Source organism: Camelus bactrianus, chromosome 11 (assembly GCF_048773025.1).
Source record: "Camelus bactrianus isolate YW-2024 breed Bactrian camel chromosome 11, ASM4877302v1, whole genome shotgun sequence".
NCBI lineage: Eukaryota > Metazoa > Chordata > Mammalia > Artiodactyla > Camelidae > Camelus > Camelus bactrianus.
Genome location: NC_133549.1, coordinates 43,440,734 through 43,454,592, shown reverse-complemented (window position 1 = coordinate 43,454,592; position 13,859 = coordinate 43,440,734). Strand labels below are relative to the sequence as shown.

Sequence of the window (13,859 nt, the reverse complement as noted above, 5' to 3'; positions counted from 1 at the left end):
AACGAAGTGTGATTTTAGGGATTCTTTCCAAAACTGCACCTGTTCTGAGACAGGGGATAGTCTTTGATTAAAAATAACACTTTTTAACTGAATCATTTTGCTGTACACCTGAAACTAACACAACACTGTATATTAACTATACTTCACAAAATAAGTAAATAAAAATTAAGAAAAACACTTTTGCTGGTGGTGTGTTTCTTTTCAATATATTATTTTATTCTTCTAAGTAAGATGCTTGTGGATGGTATATTTCTTTTATTGCTGCAAAATCATTAAAATAATTTTATTAAAATCTTTGGAGGTAATGGCCATCACCTCTCTGAGAAATGTCACCAAGCACCTGACCTTTACCTAATGTATTAGTTTCCTATTGCTGCTATAACAAAACCTCCCACAAACTTAGAGGCATAAAGCAATACAAACTGATTATCTTACACTTCTGTATGTTACAAATCTAACATTGGTCTGTGCTGAAATCAAACTGTTGGCAGAGCTTCATTCCCTTCAAGAAGCTCTAGGGGTAAATCTATTTCCTTATTTTTTCCAGCTTCTAGAGACCACTCACATTCCTTGACTTGGGGCCCCAACTCTGTCTTCAAAGCCAGGAATGGTGGTTTGAGTCCTTCTCACATTGGATCACTATGACCTCCTCTTCTGTCTCCCTTTTCCCACTTTTAAGGACCCTGTGACTGCACTGGGCCCCCTTGGATAATCCAGGATAATTTCCCTATCTCAAGGTCCTTGACTTAATCACATCTGCAAAGTCCCTTCTGCCATATAAGGTCACATATTCATTGGTTCTGGGGATTAAGACACAGGCGGGCATCTTTAGAAGGCCGTAATCTGCCTACCACACCTTCTGACACCTTGATCTGGGTATGTGCGTGTGGCTAGGGTAATTACTTAGGGGCCTCAGGCCTTTGGGGTTGGGGATGGAATTTCTGCCCATTGCTTCTGGCTGCCCAGGGCTAGGGAGAAGGAGGTTCAGATGTCGCGTTTAAGACATCTCTGTAAAACCTGCCATGTACTGCTGAGTAACCTTTTTATGAAAGTTTTCAGGATGGGTTTAAAAGCCCTGGCTCCTGCTCCAGCTCATGTCTTATTAGTATTTAAAATTGGGGGCGGTCCATGCTTAACCATAGCAGGAGAGCTGGCACCCTGCAATCATTCTTCCACGATACCGACGACAAGAATCTTAGAGTTAAGGGTGACTCAATTAAGAAACATATTTTTGCAGAGGAGGTTTAGAGGAAGTCCTTTTAGCTGTTTGAATCAGAGTATTGAAGTTCCTCCATCCAAACTTTAACAGCAGCAGCCTTCTGCAGATGTAGAATAGGCCTTCCCCCTTTCCTTCTTGGAATTATTAGATCTAAATGGTTAAAGTTCAGACCCAGAGCCTATGAGGCAGTACACATAGTAGGTGCTTGAATAGCTATTGATATCACTCATCCCCCTTTTATTTCCAGGCTATGAATAAATAGAAAAAGATTGAGATTGGAAACATTGGCAACATATATTAAGATTTAAAATGTGCATATGATTCCCGGCATTTCCACTTCTTGGTGTCTATCCCAGAGAAATATTTGCATATGTATGTAAGGATGTGCAGTACAGCACTGTCTGCAAATGGTCACAGATTAGAGGCAGCTTAAATGTCACCAGAGGAGAGGCCAAATCAATGTGGCATATCCACACTAAGGAACTTAAAAAAAATTAAGCTAGATCTATCTGTATGTTGGACAAATGAACATACTACACAGTGAGAAAAGCAGTTTTGGAACAACATGTGTCAGTTTGATTCCCCTAAAAATTACGTATTTTGTAAAGATGTATTGATATCTATAACTACCTCTGTATATATAACAGAAATATCTGGAAGTATAAGCACCAAATTGAAAACAATTGTTATTCTAGAAGACAGGGATGAGCCTGGAGTAGGGATGGGGGATTGGTAGAGATGGATTTTTACTTTCATCTATATTGTGTGAATTTTTTTGGCAATAAAACATACTTAAGTGTTATCAAAATATAAAATGTATTTTAAATTAAAAAAGAGAAACTGAAATAATCTAACATTTTAAGTTGTCGAAACCGATGATCAAGTCTATAAAAATGTTGCATTTTACAAAGCAACAGTTAGGACTGAAAGTTCAAAAGTATTTTTCCTATTTTGTTAAAAGTGTGTGTGTGTATATACATATGTATATGTACTGTATTTATTTATATATGCTACATATATAAATATATTTATACAGATACATCTATCTATACATACTATATATCTATGTATGCTTATAATAAAATGCATAAATGGTGCTTTGGTTAAATAACAGATAAATATCTCATTCTTTATCATTGCTCTCATTATTTATAATGGCAAATATATCTATATGATTATGATTAATCTGGTAATTGAATTCAGTTTGCCTTTTAAATAATCCAATTAATTTTAGTAAATTAAAAAAGTTTTGACATAGTGGCAAAATTAAGAAAAAAATGAAACTCTAGTTTACCATACATAGCATCCCTTTAAATGAAACCCTTCCAAGTGTGAAGAAGAATGCGTTAAGGTTTTATCAAGTGAATGCTCTTTGCGTAGAAAAACTGATCTAAATCGTGATTTAAACTTTACAACCACGACAATCTTTCTATTTGAGCAAAACTTCTTGGGAACTGACAGGGTGGAGGGGTTATCTCAGACCTCTGGGGATATCCCAGGAAACAAAAGCTCCTCTAAAGGAATTGTGCAAGATTGACACCAACAGGGATTCCTTTCCAGACTGTGTGAGACTGTAGATTGGGTGTTTAGTTCCACTGAGAAAAGGAGAAACCACTGGACTTTTTATTTACCCAGGGAACCGGTCTTGAAGATCTTCAATGGTCTGTGCGTGCGCAAACGTCTCTGGTGGTGATCAAATCCTCCCCTCACCCCGCGGGGAGGAGGCTGTATGCAGACCGCAATCACGCACCTGCCGGCTAACAGATAAGCCCTCCACAAGCGGAGGCACTCGTCCAGCTGTGGCGGAGGAGCAGAGCCGGCCCCCTCCCTCCCCCATCCCCGAAGAACAAAGGGCGGTCATTTTCCGCTTCTCCCAGGGTCAGATGCACGCTCACGCCTTCCATCACAATTAACCTAAGAATCTGAAACACAACACAAACTCACCCGCAACAGGCTCAAAATCAATGCCATCAATACCCAGAACGAGGATGCCGAAAAAGCAAAACAAAACAAACCTATTCAAAGAGTAAATACTCAAAGCAACAGGGCTGGATTCAGACGCACTACAAGGTGAACAAATCCAAGACAAGTTCAAGTACAGAGCATCTTATGAACTGAAGAGCTGGCCCTTACCCCAGGGGCCAGAAACACAAATGCCTTCAGGAGGCCAACCATGGAAAGGTCTGTAAGATAATAGAGAGTGGGCCTGTCCTGAGCTGGACGGCAGGGGTCCCAGGTAAAGGCATTCACATTCAATTCTTGAAAATTTCAACTCCTGCTACGTGATTCCTAAACAGAGAGTCTACCATCAAACAGAAGGAAACAGAGTTAAATGTGAGTGTAGGGTGGATGAAATTGAATAAAAGTCAAAGTTAGAAATGTCTCCAAGGAGTCCACAAGGCATGGAAGGCAGGGCAGTGATCCTAGCTGCCGCTATTTGAAAGGATGGTGACCACTCGGTTTATATCTACAGAGTCAATATCAAAACAAAAGTTAACCGAAATGGCTTATTAAGCTCGAATATGAGGGATTCAGATTAGTCACATAGATTCTTGACATAAATAACTGAGCTAGATTACAAAACGATGACACACATCCCCCTGGAAAGCTTAAATGAATGGAGTCTCCAAAAATTTTAGGTGTGACCTTATTGGAAGGCAAGGGGTAGACCAAATGACCTCCCAAGGTCCTGACTTAAATATATCTGTAGAGTCAACCCCTGGTTATCCAGCCCAAAGAAGAAGACAGTGACAAATCATCCTAAGCTGAAGATAATAAAAAAAAAAGTTGTATTTGCCTTTGGAATGTAATTTGGTACTTAAATTAGAATGTGTCTTTCTGATGCCCTGAGAATTCACAATGCTTCATAGCAGTCACAAAGAAGGCCTGACCTGGAGCTGGGAGGCTGCCCAGTTTCGCCATCCTGTCCTCCATATAACTCCTCCTCTTTGTTGGGGTTGAGCAATATCATTCAGAACACCCTGTAGCCCAAGCTTTCTCAGACTGGGGCTGCCTGGCTCAGCACTTCCCTGGGAGAAGAGACAAGGGTCTTTGTCTGATCTCTGGCTGATTCAGGATCAAGACCCAAGATGGTCTGGTTATTGTTTCTAGAGGATGACTCCACAGTGCTGCAGGTCCCCCAGGAAGCAGCAAGCTAGACAAGGTTTAGACATCTACTCTAAACTGCCTATGAATGATGGTCTAGCTTCTCCACCACAGAAGACACAAAAACAAATTTATTGAGTTCCTTGGAAGAAAAAAGGAAAAGGGCTTCAATGAAAAGGAAGATGAAATGCATGCCCAGCACTGGGAAAGCAAGAAGCTGAATGCTCAGGAGATGCAGTAGCAATCCCGTGCACCTCCAAGGATGGATGGGATGGAGCCCTGAGCTTGAGGCCCATCGTCTAAGATGAAAGGAGAGCCTGCTCACTGCAGTAACTTGTGGGAGGCCCAGGAGAAGGGAAATATGGTTGCCCCACTGTTCTTTATCCTCTGTCAGCTCCCAGCACCTACCACAGGGAGGCTGGTGTCATCTGGCAGGAGACAGGGCCAACCAGAACATCTCAGAAGTGCATCATGGTCCTTTACGGAGACCCTAGCAGAGTGGCACAGGCTCTCCGAGGCAGGGTTTGGCCAGGGCTTCTCTCAGATTCAGAGAGTGACTGGACAGTCACAGAACCGAATGCAGACAAACTACTTGGCCCCAACTCTGCGCAGGTCACCTCCGGCAATAAGGGTCATTATAACCATGGCTATTTTTCTTTTTTCTATCACATTCTGCTCTTTAGTTTTTCCTTCTGAAGTCCCAGAACTGTGCTGTCTAATTTAAATGTGGCTATATAATTGAAATGAAATAAAACTTAAAATTCTGTTCTTTGGTCACAGTAGCACACTTCAAGTGCTCAGTAGCCACACATGGCTACTGGACACCATACTGGACAGAGCGACACAGAACATCTACACCACCACAGAAAGTTCCATGTGTCAGCACACTAATCTATACTTCCAGGAGACCTAGAATCTGGTACCTTCTACTCTTTGTTGGGTAGAGGAAAAGAATAAATGAAAGAAGAAATGTACTTTACAAAGTATCTGTTCTGTACATCATTGCCACTGATCCTCACTACGGCCCTGTGTGGTAGGTGGAGGTAGATTTCCATATGCCCATTTTACAGGTGAGGAAAGTAGGGCTGTGTAGTTAAGTAATATGCACAAGGTTCACAACCATTGGGTGGTATAGGGTTAAAACCAGGTTTTCCAGGTCCAAGGTCAATGCTTTTGACTGTTACAGGCAACTGCTACAAATAATGTTACTTACCAGTTACTTTGTTCAGTGTCACCATAAAAGCTAGGGCCTCCCAGAACGAGGTTGACAGGCCCCTGTAGTGTTTTTATTGATTGGCTGATTTTTGAAGTGATAACTAGACTTTGTACAATGTAGTTTAGCAGTTCTATAGTTAGGGAGCCTTGGGGTTCAAATCCTGACTCATCCACTTACTATTTACTTGACAGAGGGCAGCTGTTCACCATCTCTGAACCCCAGTTTCCTTTTTGTATACTTACTTCAGAATGTTGTCAGGAAGATTAAATAAGACGTGCATGTGAAAGGCTTGGCACAATGCCTGGCATATATTAGTGCCTGGCACAATAAGGAATGACTATCAGTGGGGATTGGCAGAATTTACAGTGCACCTCAGTGCAACAGCCTACGGAGACCTTAGGACAAGAGGGCATGACTAGCCCCATCTTTGCAGGTGAGCTATCTGAATCGCAGCAAGTAAGGGACTGGCTCAAGGTCATGCAACTAGTAAGTTGTAGATCTAAGTATGAACTCAAGCTATTTGGACTCCAAATCTTATGCTTTTCTTGCTATGCAATGTTGCTTCTCAGGAGAGAAGGCAGCAGGAGCACCAAGGCATTGTTTAGAGGAAGTATAGTACCCCTCTTCATTCCCATCTTCCTCCCTTCTCTGAAACAGACAATGTTCTCTTAGTCTTTGTGTAAAATACTATGCAAAGGCAGATTTGAGCATCCCCTTCTACCACAACTGTCACCCTTCAGCCCCTCCTACATAGAGATTTGAGAGTCTCACTGGTGAGGAAGTAACACCTGCATAACTAAGGAGGCTAACATATGAACAGAATGCTTTGAAGCAGAGCATTCAAATCTTCTCCGTGGAAAGCCTGTAGATCAAGCACCTTTCTTCCAATCTACCCTCCATCCCAACTCACTGCTATAGTAAAAGGCAAGGATGTAGCCTACCAGCACCCAGCAAAGCCCAGCCAAGACCCATGAGTGAGAATGTGTGTCACTGCAAGTCCCTGGGTTTTTGGAGTTATTTGTTATCTGGCTCGATTACAGCAAAAGCTGACTAATATATCTGTCAAATTCAGGGTGTGAGGCACTTACCCTGCCACGACGATCTCAAAGTCCCCGTCGTGGTCCACATCAGTAACTGCCACTCCATAGTTGAGCTGGGTGGGGTTGCTGTCATAGTCAGGGGGTAGGACTGAGTTGGTGACTGCTGTGAACATGGGTTCAGCCCGCTGGGACCCCTCAGTCAGGGGCAGAAACCACAGCAGCAGCAGGAACAGAAACATCCTGAACATCTGAAACCAAAAGTTGCAAATGTTACTGAAAGATCTGGCAGCCAAAGCGGCCCAGGAAAATCTAAGCCTGGGTCGGCACAGGAATGACTTTCTTCCCTGGTCACAGAGGGCTTGGGAAACCCTAGGCTGTCACTTTTCCATACCCATCCTGACTATGCTCTTTAAAACTGCAATCTGCCCGCATCACACCTCGTCACCCTTATCCTGCTCGGCCTTTTCTTTTTCTACAGTATCTATCAATCACTACGTAACATACCAGATAATTCCCTCATGTGTCATGTTTATTGTCTAGTGTCTGTCTCCCTAGGACGTAAGCTCCACCAGGGCAAGGATCTTGATCTGTTTTGTTTACCTATGCACACCAAGCCAAGCAGTGTCTGGCACGTAAGAGACACTCAATACATATTTGTGGAGTGAATGAAGGAGGGAAGGAAGGAATGGTAGAGTAGAAACACACTACTTCCCATACTCTGGGAGAAAGGTTGGGAGGATGAAAAGAATAACAGATTTCACACAGTCCAGGGGTGGGCGAGTGCCCATGAGTGTCCACGCCTAGAACAACAGGAGAGGCAGTAAAGGATTATCCTTCTGTGGGACCTACTCCAGAGGGAGCCTGGAGGGAATCTCTGACTTGGAAGTTTCCTTCTGTCCAGGTCCCTCCCTAGGGCAGCTGGCCATCACCTCCAGACCAGGAGGCAGTCAGTTACGGAATGTCTTCCAGCAGGATCCAGCGGGCAGCACATCATTCACTTGGAGAAATTAAACCATTGTGTGTGTGTTTTATTATAAATTAATTATGTATAATCCATTGTATAATTCATTATTATATCACTAACATAACTCAGGGTGTTGCCAAACATCCTGGGGCTACGGGAGCTGGTGGCAGGCACCCAGGAAACAGATGAGAATGGCCAAGGAGGTGGAAGGACCCCCATCCTCTCCTTGCGTGAGCAGGGGAGGCACTTGGAACGTGACAGACAGCACCGCCCCGAGATGCTGCCCGCAGGCCTAGACTCGGAACTCACAGAGTGTTCCAAAGGCTTCCCTGGGACAAGTCCCACCAAGTCTGCTCAGGCCCAGTCCCGCAGGCAAAGCGGGGCCTTCCTGCCTTCAGAGGGCGGCACACCTCTTTCTGATGGAACTTTTCCTGCTGGCTTGTCAGTGCGTCTGGCAGCCAAGAGCAAGCCTGAGTGAGGCTGATGTCTTAATGAAGGGAGGATCTGAAGACTGACTCCCCAGCTGGAGACTGATATTCCTGCCAGCAAAGGAGCTTGCTCCAGTTCAGGACCCAGAGACCAAAATGAAGGGCCCAGGCACTGTCTCTGGAGCCAGACATGATTTAGAAGCCTCCCTACTGCCTTGCTGGAGAGGCTGGAGGGAGACACAGGGGCAGGGCTTCAACTAACCCTCAGCGGCAGAAACTAACCTCAGCGAGCCTTCCTGGGAAGGATGTTCTCGCAGCGTGTTGAGAGGGCACATGTTGGGTGTTGCACGGTCAGAGTGAGGTCAGTCCAGATTACAGAGATGCCTGGACAAGACTGCATCATCTCCTGGCTGTCTAATCACATCACTACAAGAGTCCTGCGACTTGGCAGGGAGTTGGGTTGGATAAAGAAAACATAATTGGATTAATGAGCAGTGGGGAGGGAAAATGAGAAGCTCAAGAGTATTTAATAACCAGTGTGGACATGTTGAAATGTAGCATGGATATGAAGGTCACTAGACTTTTCAAGGTATGAAGTCTATTGTAGGGATGGCCAATGAGTTTCAACTTGAGAGCCAAACTGATTGGCAGTGGCATGGAAGAGTACTGTGATCAGCTTACAGCATTCACATTGGGCGTGGAAGGACAAAGTGGTATTGAATATGCCTTCTAGAAGGTATTAAGTTCCTTCCAGGCACCAGACTTGCAATTTGGGTCACTGCCACCAGGGAGGCAGGTCCTATTAGAGTCATATAAACAACTAGTAGAGATTTCCTAATGAAAGCCATGAAGGGCAAGAACCATAACCTAGCCTTTTGATTTTTACCTTTTTTTGAAAAGTAGAACCTTTAATTAAAAGAGCCATATGAGAGAATTAGCTACTCTGTGTTACCCATTTCCAGATAAATAACCTAAAGCAAGATTAAAAAGAAATAATACACCTATGGGCTGACCTCTGTTTTGCTTGGTGACCTTGAACAAGTCACCACCTTGCTGGGTCCCAGCTTTCTTCTCCAAAATGAGGGTTTGGGAGTAGATCTCTAAAGGTCCTTTCTGGCTGTAAAATTCTGTGATGGATTAAAGGATTTTTTTTTTTAGAAGCAGAACTTCAGCATTTTTTTCTCCTTAGCTGCTTCTACAAACTTCAGACTAACCTGTGTGGTTTTCCTTTCTGAGCATATTAAACATATTTTGAACAAAACCCTTTTTCAGCAGAGCTCTGTAGCAGTTCCCTCACCAGGGCCAAAACCAGGCAGGAACTAGCCATCGTTAGTGTGGAACTGAAGGCACCGGGCGCGGGCAGACCAGTGGACGGCCTCCCACTGCGGGGCGGGGTGAGAGTGGAGCAGGGAGAACACAGCCTTTATATTTCATTCTCCTGCCATGCCAAAGGCTCCCAGGGGACCCTCTGGGGCTGCTCAGTACCAGTTGAAAGTTAGAGGGTCAGCAGAGGGCCTGCTGGGAAACAGTTGTGGTGGGAAACTTAAGGAAAGTTCTGGTAAATATCCACCCATCTCAGGGCTCAGATGAAGGAAATTACTGAAATGCTCCTCTATACCCTGGCTACTCAGTGGTCCCCAGACCACCGGCAGCAGCATTAACGAGGAGTTAGAAATGTAGAATCTTGGGCACCCCTCTCCACTGACCCAATAAATCAGAATGTGCATTTTAACAAGATTTCAGGTGATCTGAATGGATGTTAAAGTTTAAGAAACACTTGCTCAAACTTAGCTGTGTGTTGGAATCACTTGGGGAGCTTTAAATAATACCATTGTCTGAAAATGATTTCTTGGATATGACATCAAAAGCACAGGCAACAAAAGAAAAAACAGATTAAATAGGTTGTATCAAAATTTTAAACTTTTGTGCATCAAAGGACACTATCAATAAAGTGAAAAGACAAATGGGAGAAAATATTTGCAAATCATATTTCTGATAAGGAAATAATATCCAGGATATATAAAGAACTCCAACTATTCAACAACAACAACAAAACAACCCAATTCAAAATGGGTAAAGGACTTGAATAAACATTTCTCCAAAGAAGATATATAAATGGTGAATAAGCACATGAAAAGATGCTCAACATCACTAATCATTAGGGAAATGCAAGTCAAAACCACAATGAGATAACACCTCACACCCATTAGGATGGCTATAATCAAAAAATCAGGAAACAGCAGTTGTTGGTGGGGCCCCTGTTCATTGCTGATGGGAATGTAAAATGGAGCAGCTGCTGCAGAAAACTGCTGTGCAGCAGTTCCTCAAAAAAGTCCAAAAAACAGTTACCGTATGATCCAGCAATTCCACTTCTGGGTATGCACCCAAAAGAATGGAAAGAAGATACTTGAACAGATATTTGTATACCCACGTTTGTAGTAGCAACATTCACAGTGGCCGAAAGCAACTTGAGCATCCATCAATCCACATGTCCCAAACATGGCCTGCACATACCATGGGATATGATATGCCCCCCAAAGGAAATTCTGACACACGTGGATGAACCTGGAAGGCATTAGGCTAAGTGAAATAAGTCAGTCACAAACAGACAAATACTATATGATTCTACTTATACAAAGTGCCCAGAGTAGTCAAATTCATAGAGGCAGAATGTAGAATGGTGGTTACCAGGGGTTGGTGGGAGAGGGAGTTAGTGTTTAATGGAGTTTCAGTTCAGGAAGACAAAAAGTTCTGGAGATGGATGGTGCTGATGTTTGCATGATGATGTGAATGTATTTAATATCACTCAACTATATACTTATAAATGGTTAAAATGGTAAATTTTGTGTTACATAAGTTTTATCATAATAAAAAAATACTCATGCCTGAGTCTCATCCCAAGATAGTCTCACTTAATCATCATAGGATGCAGCAGGGGCATCAGAACTTTAAAAGTGCTCTATGTGATTGCAATATGTTGCAAAATTTGAGAAACACAGTTCTGTACCAGGGCTTCAGTGCTTCTCAAACTTTAATATGTATATGAATCACTTTAACAGTCTTATTAAAATGCACATTCTGGTTTAGTTGATCTGCAGGAGGGCCCAAGATTCTGTTTTGAACAAGCTTCCATGTGATTCTGATGGTCCTGGTCCATAAACTACACATTGAATAGCCAGAGTCAAGAAATCATACTACATACTATAGCAATTAGTTCCAGAAACTTCTCCCCTGCCTCTAGATCTAAGGAGCTGAAACCAATCTGAAGACTATACAGTCCTCAGCACTGTAAGCTCAGTTGTTCATCAGACACTCAAAGTACTAGCTGTCTTCAGCTCAAAGTCAGATGATCACAATTGACAGGGAGTGACAAAAAGGGATTCTGACTCTGATTTTTGCAAAGAATTGAGAAGAAAGACAGGGTTGGAACTGGATGGGGGTCAGGTCTAGAAGACAAAAGATAGCCACCATTAATGACCAGAGTCTAGAGAAAATGGGGTATGGGCAGGAATTTGCAAGCCAAGATAGAGATGCATGCTTGTGAGTTCCCCCAAACCATCATGGTGCCTAGCACTTGGAGGTGATCAACTAATATTCGTCAAACAAAGGAAGGAAGGAATATGTCCAAATGCTAATGTGAATCAGCAGAAATTGCTTGTAACTTGTCATACAGTTATTTTAAAACTGCTCTTTCCCAAAAGCAATGCTTCTTAAACTGTATGTGCTTACAGATCACCCGAGGCTCTCAGTAAAATGTAGATTCTCATTTGGTAAGTCTGGGGTGAGGCCTGAGATTCTGCATTCTCACCAGCCACCAGGTGATACGAAGGATGTCTGTCTGCAGACTTCACTTTCAGTAGCCAGGCTCTTAACCAATGGTTCTAAACTCCAGCTGCCCAATCAAGTCACCTGGGGAGTTTTTTAGAGCTATTCTGCTGCCTAGATCCTTCATCCCAGTTTCTAGTTTAATTGGTCTGGGGTGGGCCTTGGGTGCTGTATATTTTTAGATGCTCCCCTGATGACGTTAACAGGCAGTCTGGGCGAGCACCACTGCCCCAGACTCGTGGTCCCCAGATGGGAGTATAAGCTGCAATCTGATTTGAAGTGAAAAATGTTGCTGCTACCAAAATTCATCAACAGCTTGTTGAAGGCTATCAGGAAAATCTATTTAGCCAGAGAGTATCATAGGAAGAAGCAGGATATGGAGTTCAGGGAAGAAAGCAGAGCGGGATGGTACTGCCTGAAGCAGGACAGCCAGTGCCGAGTGACCTCACATTTTACATGGCTGGCTCAGAAACCTCCTGTCATGCCACTGTGAACATCTCAGTCTTCTGGGAGAACACGGGGCAAAGCTAAAAATAGAATTAAAAAGCAGGTTGAAGTGAACTTTTTTGTTTTCTTGAATGCTGTGTATCAAGCACCTACTATGTGTTCGAACCCCGGGAGAAGTACTCACAGGCAGGAGTGGCATTAAGTAGTACATGAGTAGTGTCAGCGCAATCGGAGGGCACAGAGGGGAAGCGCAGCCCGGAGGAGGTGAGGAGAAACATCAACAGCAGAACTTGGACACAGGGTGCAGGGCCAGAGCATCGGGCTGCTCCGGCAGGGGAGGGGAGAGGAGGGGCAAAGGGGGGTCTTAACAAGGGCCAGAGGTGGTAGGACTTGTGTTTCAGGCAGTGGGAAGGATTGCTTTGTGATGATAATTTCTTAAAAATGCTTGATAAGCAAACAATCGTGAACAATCTTGAACAATCCTCAGGGGGATAGAGAGAAAATAAATAAACAAGCCAAAGCTCAGAGTTGGGGACCTGGATTTGGACCTCAACCCCATCAGAAACTAGCAGGTGACCTTGGGCACATTCCTTAATCTTTCTGATCTCCAGTGTGCTTGTCTGTAACATGAGTAACCTATGAGTTGCCACGGGTTCAAGGGGTATGTGAGCTAGAGAAGCCTCCGGGGACAGGAGGGCAGCCCTCACTGCTTCTTTCCTTTCCTTTCCCACAGACACTGTTAAGGTTGGACAGTCTTTAGGCAGTGGCTGTGGGTCACATGCAGCCAAACTCAGTTTTCTGCGGCCTCAGGACTTTTCCTGAATTGGGTCTGAAAACTGGTAACCAAGCAACCTAGATCTCTGATGTGGGGTCAGGCAGCTGTAGGGGGAGGCTTCCAGGGCAATTTTTAGGGCAAGCAGTTCTTTAGCAATTATCAAAAGAGCCGAAGACACCACCCCCGAGCTCTCACAAAAGCTCAAGCCCTGAATGCTTCAGATGTTGGGAACCAGCAGGGAGCCCAGACCCTTTCTAGAAACTGGAGGAGGGTGGAGGCTTGAGGAGACACAGGAGCACTCCCCCCTGCATGGGCTGGGTCACCAGATCCACACAGAGATCCACAAAGGAGCGTCTGGGAATAAGGTGTTGCCATTGGAGAGCTAAGAGAAGCTGTCCTGGACCACGGACCCACAGTGACACTTCCTGTGAACCCCCGATGAGCCTGGGATGTACTTGGTGCTGGGGCCATGGGGAGAAAGCTAGTCAACATTGCAGTACAGGGTGAAGGGTGCTGTGGAGGAGGGGCACAAAGATATCTAAATTAGCCGGGTTGGGGCGGGGAGGGGAAGAGGAAAGTTTCTGCAGAGGTAGGGTAGTATAGCTGAACATTAAAGGATGCTAAGAAGGTAGCTGAAAAAGGAGAGGCAGGATGAGAGGAGAAGGAAGACAGCAGACTCCCCAAAGGTCTGGAGGGCCAGACGCCACCCCAACCTGCCCTTCTAGACTGCCTATTTAAAGCCTCCACTCCCTGGTCATGAGTTAGAGGGAGTATGACTTTCCTCTCCTAAGGTTTCCATCCAGAGGAACTTCCATTAGTCTATTGCGATGGTTCTCAACC

At 44.1% G+C, this 13,859-nt stretch overlaps 1 protein-coding gene across 4 annotated transcripts in view; it reads right to left on the bottom strand.

The window, feature by feature from the left end:
• CRTAC1 (cartilage acidic protein 1) overlaps window positions 1–13,859 on the bottom strand; it is a 159,832-nt gene that overhangs the window by 130,434 nt on the left and 15,539 nt on the right. For all 4 annotated transcript variants that reach the window (XM_010971089.3, XM_074373805.1, XM_074373807.1 and 1 more), the window contains exon 2: window positions 6,629–6,828. In XM_010971089.3, coding sequence (XP_010969391.1) covers window positions 6,629–6,828 — 200 coding nt within the window. The remainder of the gene's footprint in view (window positions 1–6,628; window positions 6,829–13,859) is intronic.